Source organism: Xiphophorus maculatus, chromosome 2, assembly GCF_002775205.1.
Source record: "Xiphophorus maculatus strain JP 163 A chromosome 2, X_maculatus-5.0-male, whole genome shotgun sequence".
Classification (NCBI taxonomy): domain Eukaryota; kingdom Metazoa; phylum Chordata; class Actinopteri; order Cyprinodontiformes; family Poeciliidae; genus Xiphophorus; species Xiphophorus maculatus.
The window spans coordinates 13,677,655-13,690,259 of record NC_036444.1 but is presented as its reverse complement, the minus strand read 5'-3'; the positions used below and the strand labels follow the sequence as shown (position 1 = coordinate 13,690,259).

Genomic DNA, 12,605 nt, shown 5'->3' with positions numbered 1-12,605 from the left:
GCCGGCCATTAAAGAAAACCTGGTGTGATCAAATGTGAAACAATCCTGCAAAGAAGAGTAGGCCAGATTCCACTACATCAATAGAAAATACTGATCACCAGTTATCACAAATGCTTATCACGTCTTGAACTGAACAATTTTACCAACCATTATTCATTCATTTTTAAGCTGCTGCAAGAAAAATAAACTATTGATTTACTCTGCAAACAAAAGACTTTGTAGTTACTAGATACTTTGCAAATTCTGTTATTAAAGAAACGAAGAAGCCAGGTTCCAATGTGTCCTTGATACTTTGTCATTAAATACTAAAAACTGTTTTCTGTCGGTGAAAAAACTGTTTGACCACCTATGAACTCTGAAAATTACAGATTATAAACTATAAGACCAATCTCACAGTGTGCTGTTTTGTTTACATTTTTGCTGTAACTTCTTTTATGAATCCAAGTAATACAAAATGGATTTAACTTCATTTTATTCCAGTTTTATTAATGCTTGTTTTTGTTTGTTTAAAATGGTCTGATACTTGTTAAAACAGCTTTTAAGCACGTAAGAAAACTGTAAAAGCAACATTACCAACATTTTTTTTAAAAAGTGGAATCATCTTAACCTGAGACGGATCAATGAGTAGATTTTTTTTTTCTGGAGTCATTTTAGTTCATCTATTTTTTCCATCTTCATAAACTCAGTGGGAACCTTTTAAATGGGGGTTGGGTCTGAACAAGAAGAGCCGCACTGATGAATAAAGTCCATTTCAATTGAGCGAGTGTCCTGCTGGGCTGAGGTCATTGCATCTTAGTCCCACAACCTTTGACCTCTTACCCCTGACTGCGTTTCTTTATATATCAGAGTGAGTCCTCTGTGTTATATCTCTGAAATCCTGCAGGATTCACTGCTGAGACATTGAACACAGGCGACTTGTTTGCTGCAAAAACGAAAATAAAGACGTCGGCCCTTCATTGTAATATAATCGCCTGACCTTAATGTCAACAGCAATATCCGCCATGTTCTTCTGAGATCTTTACGCCGTCTCATCTGGCAGCTGTGAGAACCACGCTGTCACCAAAGGCGACATCTTGGGTGTGACATTAAAATAAGGAAATCTGGAAACTTGATTCTCAAGGTGCATCCAGAAACTTCCAGTGCAGGATGTAGCTGATGACATCATCCACCCAGAGGAGGGAATAAAGAATAAACATGAACATTTCTTTAAAATGTAATAAATTATAATGCAGTAAAAACAACTGAAGCACATTAAAATGTAGCTTTCATAAACAATCACTTCTTAAAAGTTTCTAGAATGAAAGATGATCTTCACCTATTTATTTATGTGACTTCAGAGCTGCTACTGTTAAAGGAACATCATCTCAGCTCCCATCATAGCACGTAAAGTTTTAACATTCCTGCTTATTTTAGATTGTTTATTGTAAATTACCTATTTTTCAGCAACAGTTACACACATCTCAATATACTTGTATTTTTTAAATGTACTATTTTTTCATATCTGCAAAAGTCCTGACTTGTATTATTGTCACAACTCTAGTTTTTCAATTTATATATTACCATTGGCTTATTAACTTGTGTGTTTCACCTCACACTTTGCTCTTGATATTCAAGTACCATTCTAGGATTGCGTTGCTTATGGTAGCAAAATATTTTTGCTCTTCACTTTCTGACAGTTGTTATAACAACGGCTCAAGGTATTATTTCTACAACTATGAGAACCTGGTAAGTATCTCAAAAGCTAAAAAAAATTACATAAAAAAACTAGCAAAAAGTTGAAAAGAGGCTTCAGGGATGCAGAGCAGGATCAAAACACAGAGGAGAAACCATCCATCAATCAACCTAAACTTGGCTTTCTAACCACACAGCAGAGATTCAAAAAGGAGCGGCAAAAGCAATGAGGAGGATTAGTATTGCATGGAAAGAACTGACGGCGTCATCCAGGACATTATAGAAAAATATCATCTTTGCTCCCTAGAACTGAGCTGCAAGAAAGTCACAACAGTTATTACACAGTCATAAAGTAACAACCTTCAGTTAGAGGCATCTTAAGATTCGTTGCAACACTGACTGGTACAGGAGATACTTCCTGTCCAATGCATCAACATCCACAACAAGTCTTTGAAGTTACTTGAGCTGTATGAGCTGCAACATTTAATTTCACTCTGGGAGAAACAAAATTGAATCCTAAGAATCCACATTTACCTAAACTCCAATCAATAAAATCTAAAATATCTATAAATATAATAATATACAGTACAGACCAAAAGTTTGGACACACCTTTTAATCCAACGAGTTTCCTTTATTTTCATGACTATTGACATTGTAGATTCACACTGAAGGCATCACAACTATGAATAACACATGTGGAAATATGCACTAAACCAAAAAGTGTAAAACAACTGAAAATAGCCCTTATATTCTAGTTTCTTCAAAGTAGCAACCTTTTGCTGTGATTACTGCTTTGCACACACTCTGCATTTTCTTGATGAGCTTCAAGAGGTCATCACCTGCAATGGTTTTCACTTCATAGGTGTTGCCCTGTCAGGTTAATAAGTGGGATTTCTTGCCTTATAAATAGTCATGAAAATAAAGAAAACCCACTGAATTAGAAAGGTGTGTCCAAACTTTTGGTCTGTACTGTATGTATATGTTTTTTTATTATTTGTAATAAATAAATTTGAACACAGTTAGCAGACTTAGCGTGTAGTTTCTGGTAGCAGTGTGACTGGGGCTGGAGGTGGAGGCAGTCAGAGGAGACTCCCTGCTCTCAGCGGCTCAATGACACCGCCTTAGCCTGACAGCTAGCACTGGCAACGTCCCAACCAAGCTAGCTGTCCGTGTTTCACACAGTCTCCACATCATGGATCTTAACGGCATCCTGTCCCAGCTTGAAAGTGCCAACGAAGAGGACGCAGAGACACTTTTACATCGGTACAGTGAAGAGGTGAGCCAGCGGCCTGGTCAGATGTTATTCAACCAAAGCAAACAAGCATCTAAAGCTAGCTAGCTAGCTAGCTAGCTAGCTAGCTTTGAGTTAGTTTTACATCTTGAGTTGATAGCCGAGCAGAGATGTGACGTGTAGGTCCGTCAAAATTACTTTGAATCTTTACTCAAAAGCCGCATCGTGTCTGGGAACGAACAAAATGAACAGAAAAATGCTAAAAAAGAAACAAAAAACAACAACCACCCAGTTGCAGTCGATATGCTGCCTGCCGACAAGATGCGCGACTTTATGTTTCTAATGCAAATCTCTCCACAGGAGTACTGTTTACGGCCAATACAGCATATAAATAACAAGGCAACAGAGATAAACGAATCAGCCTAAAAACACGAAACAGATCAAAACAACAACAGTAAAAATTGAAACGACATATTCAAAGAAAATGCTAAAAAGCTAACAAAAAGTTAAGACATGTTAGAAATGAACTTGTAGTACTTTGTAACCTTGGTGAGAAAGCTACTGTCATCAATACGGTGTTCAGTCTTTATTTAAAGGAGCCAACAGTTTCTGCTTAGCTCAGGTTTTTAGGGAGTTTGATCCAGAGCTGAAAAAAGATAGAAATCAAAGTCTGACTCCTTGTTTATTTTGGTGCTAACGTTGAGAACACATCTCTGAACAACAACTCAGAAATATGTTTAGACCCAAGACCAAGAAGACTTCAATTAATGCTATTTGTGTATAATCAGGCAGCCAGAGCGGTGATGTGATCCATTTTCCTGGTTTTGGTCTGGACTCCAGCAGCAGCATTTTGGACAGACAGTAAAGGGGAAATTAAGAAGCAGTGATGATATATTGCAGAGTCATTGAATTCTCAAATATAAGTGAAGAGAAATAAAATCTCTTTAATTGCAGAACACTCAGACCTTCACGTTTAACCAAAAAGAAGAAGCACTGCGGAGTGTGAGTAGATCCCAGCGGAGCATGTTGTTACTCGATAATCTTGTACAGCGATGACATTCTTCCTCCCTGTCTATCTTGTAATTCAGAAACTCTGCCAGAGTGTGCTGACGGTTCTTGGGAGACAGGTGCGGCCCAGCTGTCAGAAGACGTGTCTGGAAACACTCCGCATCCTGTCCAGAGACAAGTGTGTGCTGGGGCCTGTAGCCACCAGGGAGGGCATGCTGGTTCTGACTGGGTTGGCGATGCTGCGTACTGGACAGGAAGGCGAGGATAAACAGGAAACCGCTCAGGATGCTTTACAGTCTGAGGAGGAGAAGAGGGTGGTGGTGGAGGCCTTGAAGTGCCTTTGCAACGTTGTGTACAACAGCGCTGCAGCTCAGCAGGTGTGTGTGGACATCCAGCTGGTTCACGGCCTTTGCGCCAGCCTGCGCTTCGCCCGCACGTGGCAACACGAGGTGGGCCTGTTCATCCTGCGCCTGTTCTTCCTGCTGTCCGCCCTGCGCCCTGATGTGAGGGGAATACTCAGGAAAGACTGTCACGCTGTGAGACTGCTGACGGAGGTTCTGGAGCACACTCTGGACGTTCACTGGGTCGGCACCTATGAGGCGGCTCGACCAGAACCGCAGGCTCTGCCCCTGCCCACAGAGAACAACGAGCGAGCCATGGAAGCCCTTAAAGCCATGTTCAACCTCACTCTCTCAGAAAGTCGGAACGAGGTGAGGATGTTATGACTTTGATTTGCAGTTACGGTACAGGGGTCAACATCTGGGTTTCTGTTCAACTCGCTACATGCAAAACTATAGATTGTTTTTCAATTTCTCATTTTTGCGGTGTTTGACAAGAACCTTTTTAATGAAGCCAATTTTAGCTTTAGAAATAACTGGGGAAGAATTAGCCTTTGATGAAAGGTAGATTACACGCAGTAAAATTTCTTGACACCACTTATTGCATCTTGTTTCACTTTCCAATAAGAATCTTTTACATTCTTCTTGTTATTATCTGTTTCTTTAGTTTTTATTGTTCAATAATTTATTTGTTGCTTTTTTACAGGAGGATAATCACCAGTTCCGACTCCTAGCTGCTATCCTGCGTCATCTGTTGATGCTGAAAACGGAGACAGAGGAGAAAACAGAAGAAGTACACAGGTAGGAATCTGTGAAATGGGCCAAACGGCTGCTAAGAACAGGACAAGCCCGACCCAAACTATCATCTTATTAAAAAATTATTATTTACTTAATAATTGTCTTAAGCATCTGATTTTACTTTTATAATCTTGCTGTAAAAATGCTGCTGTGTTCCTACTTCAGCCACACCGTCAACCTGCTGAACAACCTGCCTGCATCCTGCCTGGACGTGTTGATCGATGTGCCGGTCCAGGGAGGTGTGGAGGAGTACGGAGGAAAAAACCTGGAAGCAGTTCAGGTGTTGCTGGACTTCATGGAGAGGAGAATCGACAAGGTAAAGATGGTCTTTAGGAGCAACTAGGGGAGGGCTTTGGTGAGGGTCATTTTTACAGTTTATATGTCTGAAAAACTCACTAATGTTAACCTTTTACAATGAGGACGAAGTATTTTAGAAATCTAAGATAGTAAGTTGGAGTAAGTTCTGTTACATATTTCATAATTGCTTCCTGCAAAGAAGCACACTGATATGAAGTTATTCCTGCGCACAGTTATATTCCTCTGATCTGGTTGCTTGTTGACCAGATGCAGTTTGTTGAAGACATTAGACATTTCCAGCTAACTGCATTAAGTTGCTTCACAAATTTGTTGTGGTTACGTCCATTATGTTGCCCTTTGAGCGCTAATGGCTGCACAGCTGTCTGGTTTTGTAACTTTAGCTTTATCTAAAGTTACAAAGTAGGAATAGGATTAGGGTCCACACTTTTAAGTTAATAGAACATTGTTCAAAAAAAGTGTTTTATCATTCTGGCTTTCAGCAGATTCTTGCATAAAACAGAAAAGTGTGATTCAATGTCAGATTGTGAGGGAGAATAGCCACTATATGGAAAAATCAAGTTTGAACTGTAGAGAAACATTTATTTAATGTCTTGGTTAACAAAGTTGCAATGATCCCTGCTGTAGTTTCTGTAACAGTTGGCAAAAATAAATTTCAATTATTTTGTGTACCACTGTGTATCTGATGATAGTAAGACGCACAGTTTTTTTCAGTTTATGATGTGACTCATTTGCCGTCTCGTGTCGCTTCACAAAGGGCTCCAACTACAAAGAGGGTCTGACTCCAGTGCTCAGCCTGTTAACTGAAGGATCCAGATGCCACAGAGAGATCCGCAGATATATCAAAACTCAGGTAATGCTGCAAACAAGGGCTGTAGCTAACCATTATTTTAGTAGTTGAATATTCTGTTGATTATTCTTACAATCGATTAATTTGATTTTTAAAAATTGGCCTATTCTGCAGATTTTTCATTACTTAAACTAATTTTATACAATATTAAAAAGACATATAAAGTGCAAATAAAACTTCAATTTATTTTTTAAATAAAAAAATAAACATTTTATTGCCTACAATACAATAATATAGTATTTCTTTGGTGAACACTTGATCATGTGTACATCTGCAGCTATAAAATACTATTATCAACATGTAAAAAGCTCAGCTGTTTCTGCTGAACTTAAGGCTAATCTGATGATTATGCTTTTGAGTGACCAATTAAAAATTGATTAGAAAAAGATGCTAATCACTAATCAATTAATCATGATCAATCTAATTCATTGCTTCACTCTTACTGCAAACCAATCAGAAACAGCCAGTATTAACCTTTATATCCGCTGAGGATTACTTGGCAATATTACATACAAACTGTTGTGCGTCGTAGGTACTTCCTCCCCTGAAGGACGTGAAGAACAGGCCTGAGGTGGGCACCACCATCAGAAACAAGCTGGTCCGCCTCATGACTCACGTGGACATGGGCGTGAAGCAGACGGCCGCAGAGTTCCTGTTTGTCCTCTGCAAAGAAAGCGGTGAGTGAAGACGAGTGAGACGCGTTGGGCGCAGCGACTCGGCGCAGGATGTGTGAGACTGCGGCTGTGACATTTATGCCTGGTTTCAGTTTTTGAAATATTAATCAGTTCACACGTGTGACGTCGCCTTTCAGTGGACAATCTTTTGAAGTACACGGGATATGGAAACGCAGCAGGGCTGCTGGTGGCTCGGGGGCTTCTGGCTGGTGGGAGAGGAGAGACGGAGTACTCTGAAGATGAAGACTCAGACACGGATGAGTATAAATCCGCCAAACCTTTGTGAGTTTCTCAGGCGCAGATGTTTGGGCTTGCTTCATACAGAGAACGTAGTTTGCAGTTGTAGTTTAGGCCTTTTAATGTTTATATTTCCAGCATTAACCCCATTACTGGTCATGTGGAGGAGCCGATGCCGAACCCCGTTGAGGAGATGACGGAGGAGCAGAAGGAGTATGAAGCTGAAAAACTGGCCAATATGTTTGACAAGCTGTCAAGGTGAGACTCTGAAGGAAAACTGGGATTTAGCACTTCTAAAAGCTTCGTTTAAAAAGCAGGAAAGGTTGAGTTTTAAAGATATGACAGATGACTGATGGAGATATGTACAAAGCCCCTAAAATGTGGAGTTGCTATGGAGACCTAGTGAGCTCTAGAGGCCAGAGTACTGATGAAAAGTAGCACCAGGATGTTAAGAATTATTTAAAAAATAATTTTATTGTGAACCTATGTTACTTTAAAGCTTTTTACACATTTTACCTGGAGAGCCATTAATTGTTCAGGACATCAGAAAATATTGTTTTTGTTTCTCTTCCCACCAGTTTGACACAGTTTAACTCTTTAACTCCTGCATTATCTGTGGAGAAAATAAGTCGGCAGAATTAGATGCAATATTTGAGATATTTTTCTCTGGCAGTGTTTAAGCTTAGTAAGCAAGCTGATGTATTTTGGTAAAATTCTCCTCTCCCATGAAAAGAAGTTTCCCATAAATGCCTTACCATTAAGTCTTGGTTGTTAATTAATAGTAATAATTTTTGGAAATATTTGACCTGCTGATTTTGATTTAAGCCCGTTCACATTCACTTGCAGAATTAAAATATGAGAAGACAGAAAGCCTCCAATCGAAACATATTTTTCTAGCAGTAATAACTACAGTAGTTATTAGAATCCGTAGCAGAGGTGAGCAATGCTGCTGTGAGAGAGCAGTGGCTCTAAATCTGTTTTACAGATATTTTAAACCGTTTTTAAGATCTCAAATTAGCAATTAGCTCATTAATAAAACAGCAGACAAAAAGCAAAAGCTGATAGAGGTTAAAACACACCAACTTCGCTGTGCCATGTTCGGCCTTCCTGTTATCTGCTAAATCTCTTGCTTTCCATTTCTCTTCCACGACCTTTAACATTCTCACCATGTCACACAAAACACAGCTTCCTTTCAGATAGCTTCCCTCCTGCCTATGCTTCCTCTGACGTGAATTATTAATGCTCTAAATGGCTACACCTGAGCTCTGTAACGTCATTTATTACGGTTTTGTCAGCAGGACCTGTTAATACTCAGGTAGTTTACATGATTTTGAAATAAAATCAACCATTTCAGTTCACCGGTTGATTCTTGGTGCTCAAGTGAAGGCAGCTGGACTTCTTCTCTTGTTTCTAGAAAATGTTTCACCTCTATGAAGCGTTTTGAAGGAGAGGTGAAACAATAGAAGTCAAGTAGGACTGTAATGTGCTGGATGGCTGAGAATCTACAGCAGTGCAGTTCACCAGTCGATTTCTAAGTTCTCCTGTATTAAATATTGTTGCTAAAATTCGACATTTTTATGCCTCAACCAGCTTAATTTCTGGTGAAAATAGCTGTAAGTTTTAACCAGTTTGCTCGATGACCTATAGTTTGGGTAAATATGAAAAACAAGTTTTTAATTGGGAAATTAAGCCTCCATGTAAACAACTGATATTCAAAAGAACATTTTGACACAAAGGAGAGAGAGACACATGAGGAGGGACGACTGATGTTCCTCCTCTCGGCTGATTGACTGATTCTGTTTTGGAGGAGTGTTTGAAAAGCTTCAGGCTTCTTCTGCGTTTGTGTTGACCTTTTCATTAGCGAGCGGAGGCTAATGTTACCTGCTAAAAGGTAACATTTTGGTTGGCAGAGCTTTCTCCCTGCCAACCAGTTCATCACGGGAAGAATCTCCCCTCCGCCACGCGAGTCTTCAATTAGCCTCTGACTGGCAGCCGTCACATTCAGCGGTAGAAAATAGGAGCTGGCCCGCGCGTCGCTGCAGCATCATTACCTCCACATTAATTATCACCTAATTGGCAAACGCAGTCGGCTTGTTGGCTCAGCTTCCTTTATGTTTCTCATTGAAGTTGTTTTTTTTGTTGTTTTTTTTACCACGCGCCATGACTCGTGTTGGAGGCGCCAGTCGCTCCAGATGAGGAACAAACCGACACACAGGCGTAAAGTAGACGAACCAATTTGAGTGGAACGTGGATGAAGAAGAAGAGACACGGCTGAATAAAAACGGCGACATAAGGGAGGCGACCTCGTCATTGTTGGCCGCGGGGCCATAATGAGACACGTGCAGCCAGAATGAGAAGATTCCTCCTCTGAGGGCGCATGGTCTTTCTTCTTTTTCCAAGGAAAGAGAGAGGTGCTTTTCCATCAGCACAGGTGCTAAGGAGATTGCTCAGCGGCCGGCAAGAATGTGCTCTACTGACAGCGCGACTGTTCGTCTAATTAGGACACACACCCCAACCCCTTTACACCTGCCAGACCCTCCATCACTTCTGAGAAGGAGAGAGGAGATATTTTTGGGTATAATTAGGAGCAATGATGTTAAATGTTTGTTTTTATTAAGGCTGAAGGTGATTTATTTTTTATTTTATTTTATTTTACAACCCTATTCTCACGGGTTTCTCACAGTAAATCAATTTTACTTTCAGGAATCTGTCTTTTGTGTTTAAATCTGTCAAATTAATGTTTAAGGATTCTTTTTTAAACTGTTGATGGACAATTCTCAGATGGATCATCTTGGACGGAGCAGTGACACACACGCATGCACACCCACACACACACAGTGCAGGTATAATTGGATTAGGATAAAGGGCCAGTGTTGGCTTTGAGGAGATTAGTTTGAGCACTGATCCTGTAATTAAACTGCCAGAGGAAGGAAGAGGAGGAGGGAGAGGATGGTCAGACAGGGCCGATTGTCATTGAACGGGTGAAGAGAGGAGTTTGGATGAGGGTCCTCCAGTTTGTGTATGAATAAGAACAAATTCAAGGCCCTCATTAAGTCTGTCTAGAGACACAAAGAAGCCTGAGCAGAGTTTTGCTCGGTTCAGATTTTTCAGTCTTCTGATTCTTCTTGTTTCTTCCTCTCCACAGGCAGAATGTGATCCGGCCGATGGGTGTCAGGCCAGACGGGACGTTGGCGCCTCTGGAAGAGACGCTCATCTGTCGACCAGAAGAAAACTCTGATACAGACTCTGACTAGTACGCTGCACGTCTAGGCCGCGGTTTCTGGATCTGTGTCCCGATTCTAGAGCTAGTGAAACTGAACTGTGACATGCTGCACTTACACATTTTACATTACATGTACATGATATGATGTAAAACCATCCTGGACCCAGTGATGACCCATAAAGTCCAGCTTGTCACCAAAGTGTGTGATAAGAGAGGAAGAAGTAGTTCATTGTGGATTAAGCTGGGACAGTGACTGTGATGAGTTTGAGTGCAAGATGCTGAACCTCTGGCACATAGTTAGGCATGTTAATGATGGAAAACATGGAGTACGCCTTTAAGTCTGTTAGGTGTCATGTTTCTGCTTCTTACACGGTTATTGATTCCTTGCAAAAGTACTCACACCCCTTAAAGTTTGTTTTTGTCAGAACTTAAATCTATTTTCTGTGACAGACCAACATAAAGTAGAGCATAACTGCAAAGTTGAAGCAAAGATGGGATTTAAAAATACAACTTAAAATCTGAAATGTTTGTGTGTCAAACATCCACTGGTTAATACTTTATAAAACTTTTTTTGCTTCAATTACAGTTGCATGTCTTGTGGTGTATTTACCAGCTTCGATCATCTGTATGTTTAGGGTCGATGTCCTACTTGAAGGGGAAGTTCTGGTCGCCTTCAAACAGGATTTACCGTCAGCTCTGACTGAACTCTGTTCCTGCAGAAGAATAGCATCTGCACAGCATGAAACCGCCACTACTTTGGGGATTGGGGAATATTAAACTCTTAGGGTTTCCAAATAAAGGAGGCAGAATGCCACTTTAATCAGATTTGTATTCATAAAAGAAAGCATCCTTTTCCCTAAACCTCGCAGTTATGCACTATTTTGTGTTAACCATAAATTTGTGGTTGTGATGTGACAAAAAAATAAGACTTTCAGGGTATAGATACATTTGTGAGACATTGCATTTAGTGTTGTATGGGTGTCTACTTTGATACAAACTCAATGGAATATGTCTAAAGTGATAATACCTTTTAAATGAATGACTTGACAAGGACCGAACGTTTGCAGAGATGTGAATAAGAAAAATCAGATTCAAGCCTCCTTCTCCATTTCATACCTTCTGTACCATCACTACAAACTTGGCTAATTTTCCAGATTCTACTTGTCCTCTGAAATGAAATTTGGTTTTTAACTATTGGAATTTAATCAAGGTTTTTCAGAAAAGATACAATAAATTATATTAAGCGTTATAATTAAAGTATTTAACTACAACATGACATGCACTGTTGCCTTCACCATAAGCAGATATAGGCGATGGATGGATGGAAGTTTATGGAAGTATGAAGAGTTGGTCCTGAAGGCTCCTGCTGTTACTCAGCAGCACCAAGCCTTTAGTTACTCATGTGAGGCCTTTATGGTTTACCTGTTGCATCCTTAAGTTATGAAAGTTAACTACTTGCTGGATTGTTTGTTTTTTTTTTTGTTTTTTTTTATATTGGGAACACAGATGCCAAGGTTTCAAGTCTTAAAAAAAAAATTATTCCTTCTGTTTGTGTTGGTTTGGTTCCTCACATTTATGTTCTGGTACATTTTTAATTAAACACTGGATAATTAAACCCCTCCTTTGGTTTTAGATCTCGCTGCCCGGCCACAGGCACGTTTTGACCACTGAAACTTTTTAAATTCAGGCTCATTAGCTAACAGATTAATTTTTTTAAGACGCTTAGAGGAAAAGAAAAAGCAACTTGACATGTAGTTGCTGAAACTCACCTCGTGTACTTTATGACCATGAAATATGTAAACTACAGTGATTGTTTTTAATCTATTTACTTTTGCCAAATCTGCACAATGATAAATCAAATGTTATTTTTGCCCCTGATAGAAAATGTTGAATTTTATATAAATCTTTGTGTGTAAGCCTGACTACTCTTATGAATTTATAGTAAACTGTTGGTACAGTAAGAAGTCCAGTTCCTAAAGATTTTACTGTAACTGAAATGCTTTTAAGCCTCGTCAGATTTTTGTTGTATTTTCTTACCGTTATGTTTTTGTATTTAAATTGTTCAGACTTTCCTTTGTGCTTGTAAGTTATGCTGTTATTTTTCAACACATAAATCCTGGGATCCTTTTTAAATTTGCATGAACGTGGGAAGAATATCTTGTTTGCACATTTTTTGTGTACTATAGGCAGCACTACTTATTTTGTGAGGCTTTTCCACTGAAAAGTTAATAAAAGTGAAGAACAACACTGTCGTCTTTG

At 39.6% G+C, this 12,605-nt stretch overlaps 1 protein-coding gene across 1 annotated transcript; it reads left to right on the top strand.

Moving 5' to 3' along the window:
* The first annotated feature begins 2,721 nt into the window (after nt 1-2,721).
* ric8b (RIC8 guanine nucleotide exchange factor B) lies at nt 2,722-12,594 on the top strand. Its single transcript, XM_005802261.3, has 10 exons — nt 2,722-2,948; nt 3,858-3,905; nt 3,992-4,621; nt 4,956-5,050; nt 5,213-5,363; nt 6,120-6,215; nt 6,745-6,889; nt 7,024-7,168; nt 7,262-7,381; nt 10,269-12,594. Exons 1-10 carry the CDS (start codon nt 2,865-2,867, stop codon nt 10,375-10,377), a joined length of 1,623 nt encoding a protein of 540 aa, XP_005802318.1. The 5' UTR covers nt 2,722-2,864; the 3' UTR covers nt 10,378-12,594.
* The last annotated feature ends 11 nt before the right edge of the window (nt 12,595-12,605 follow it).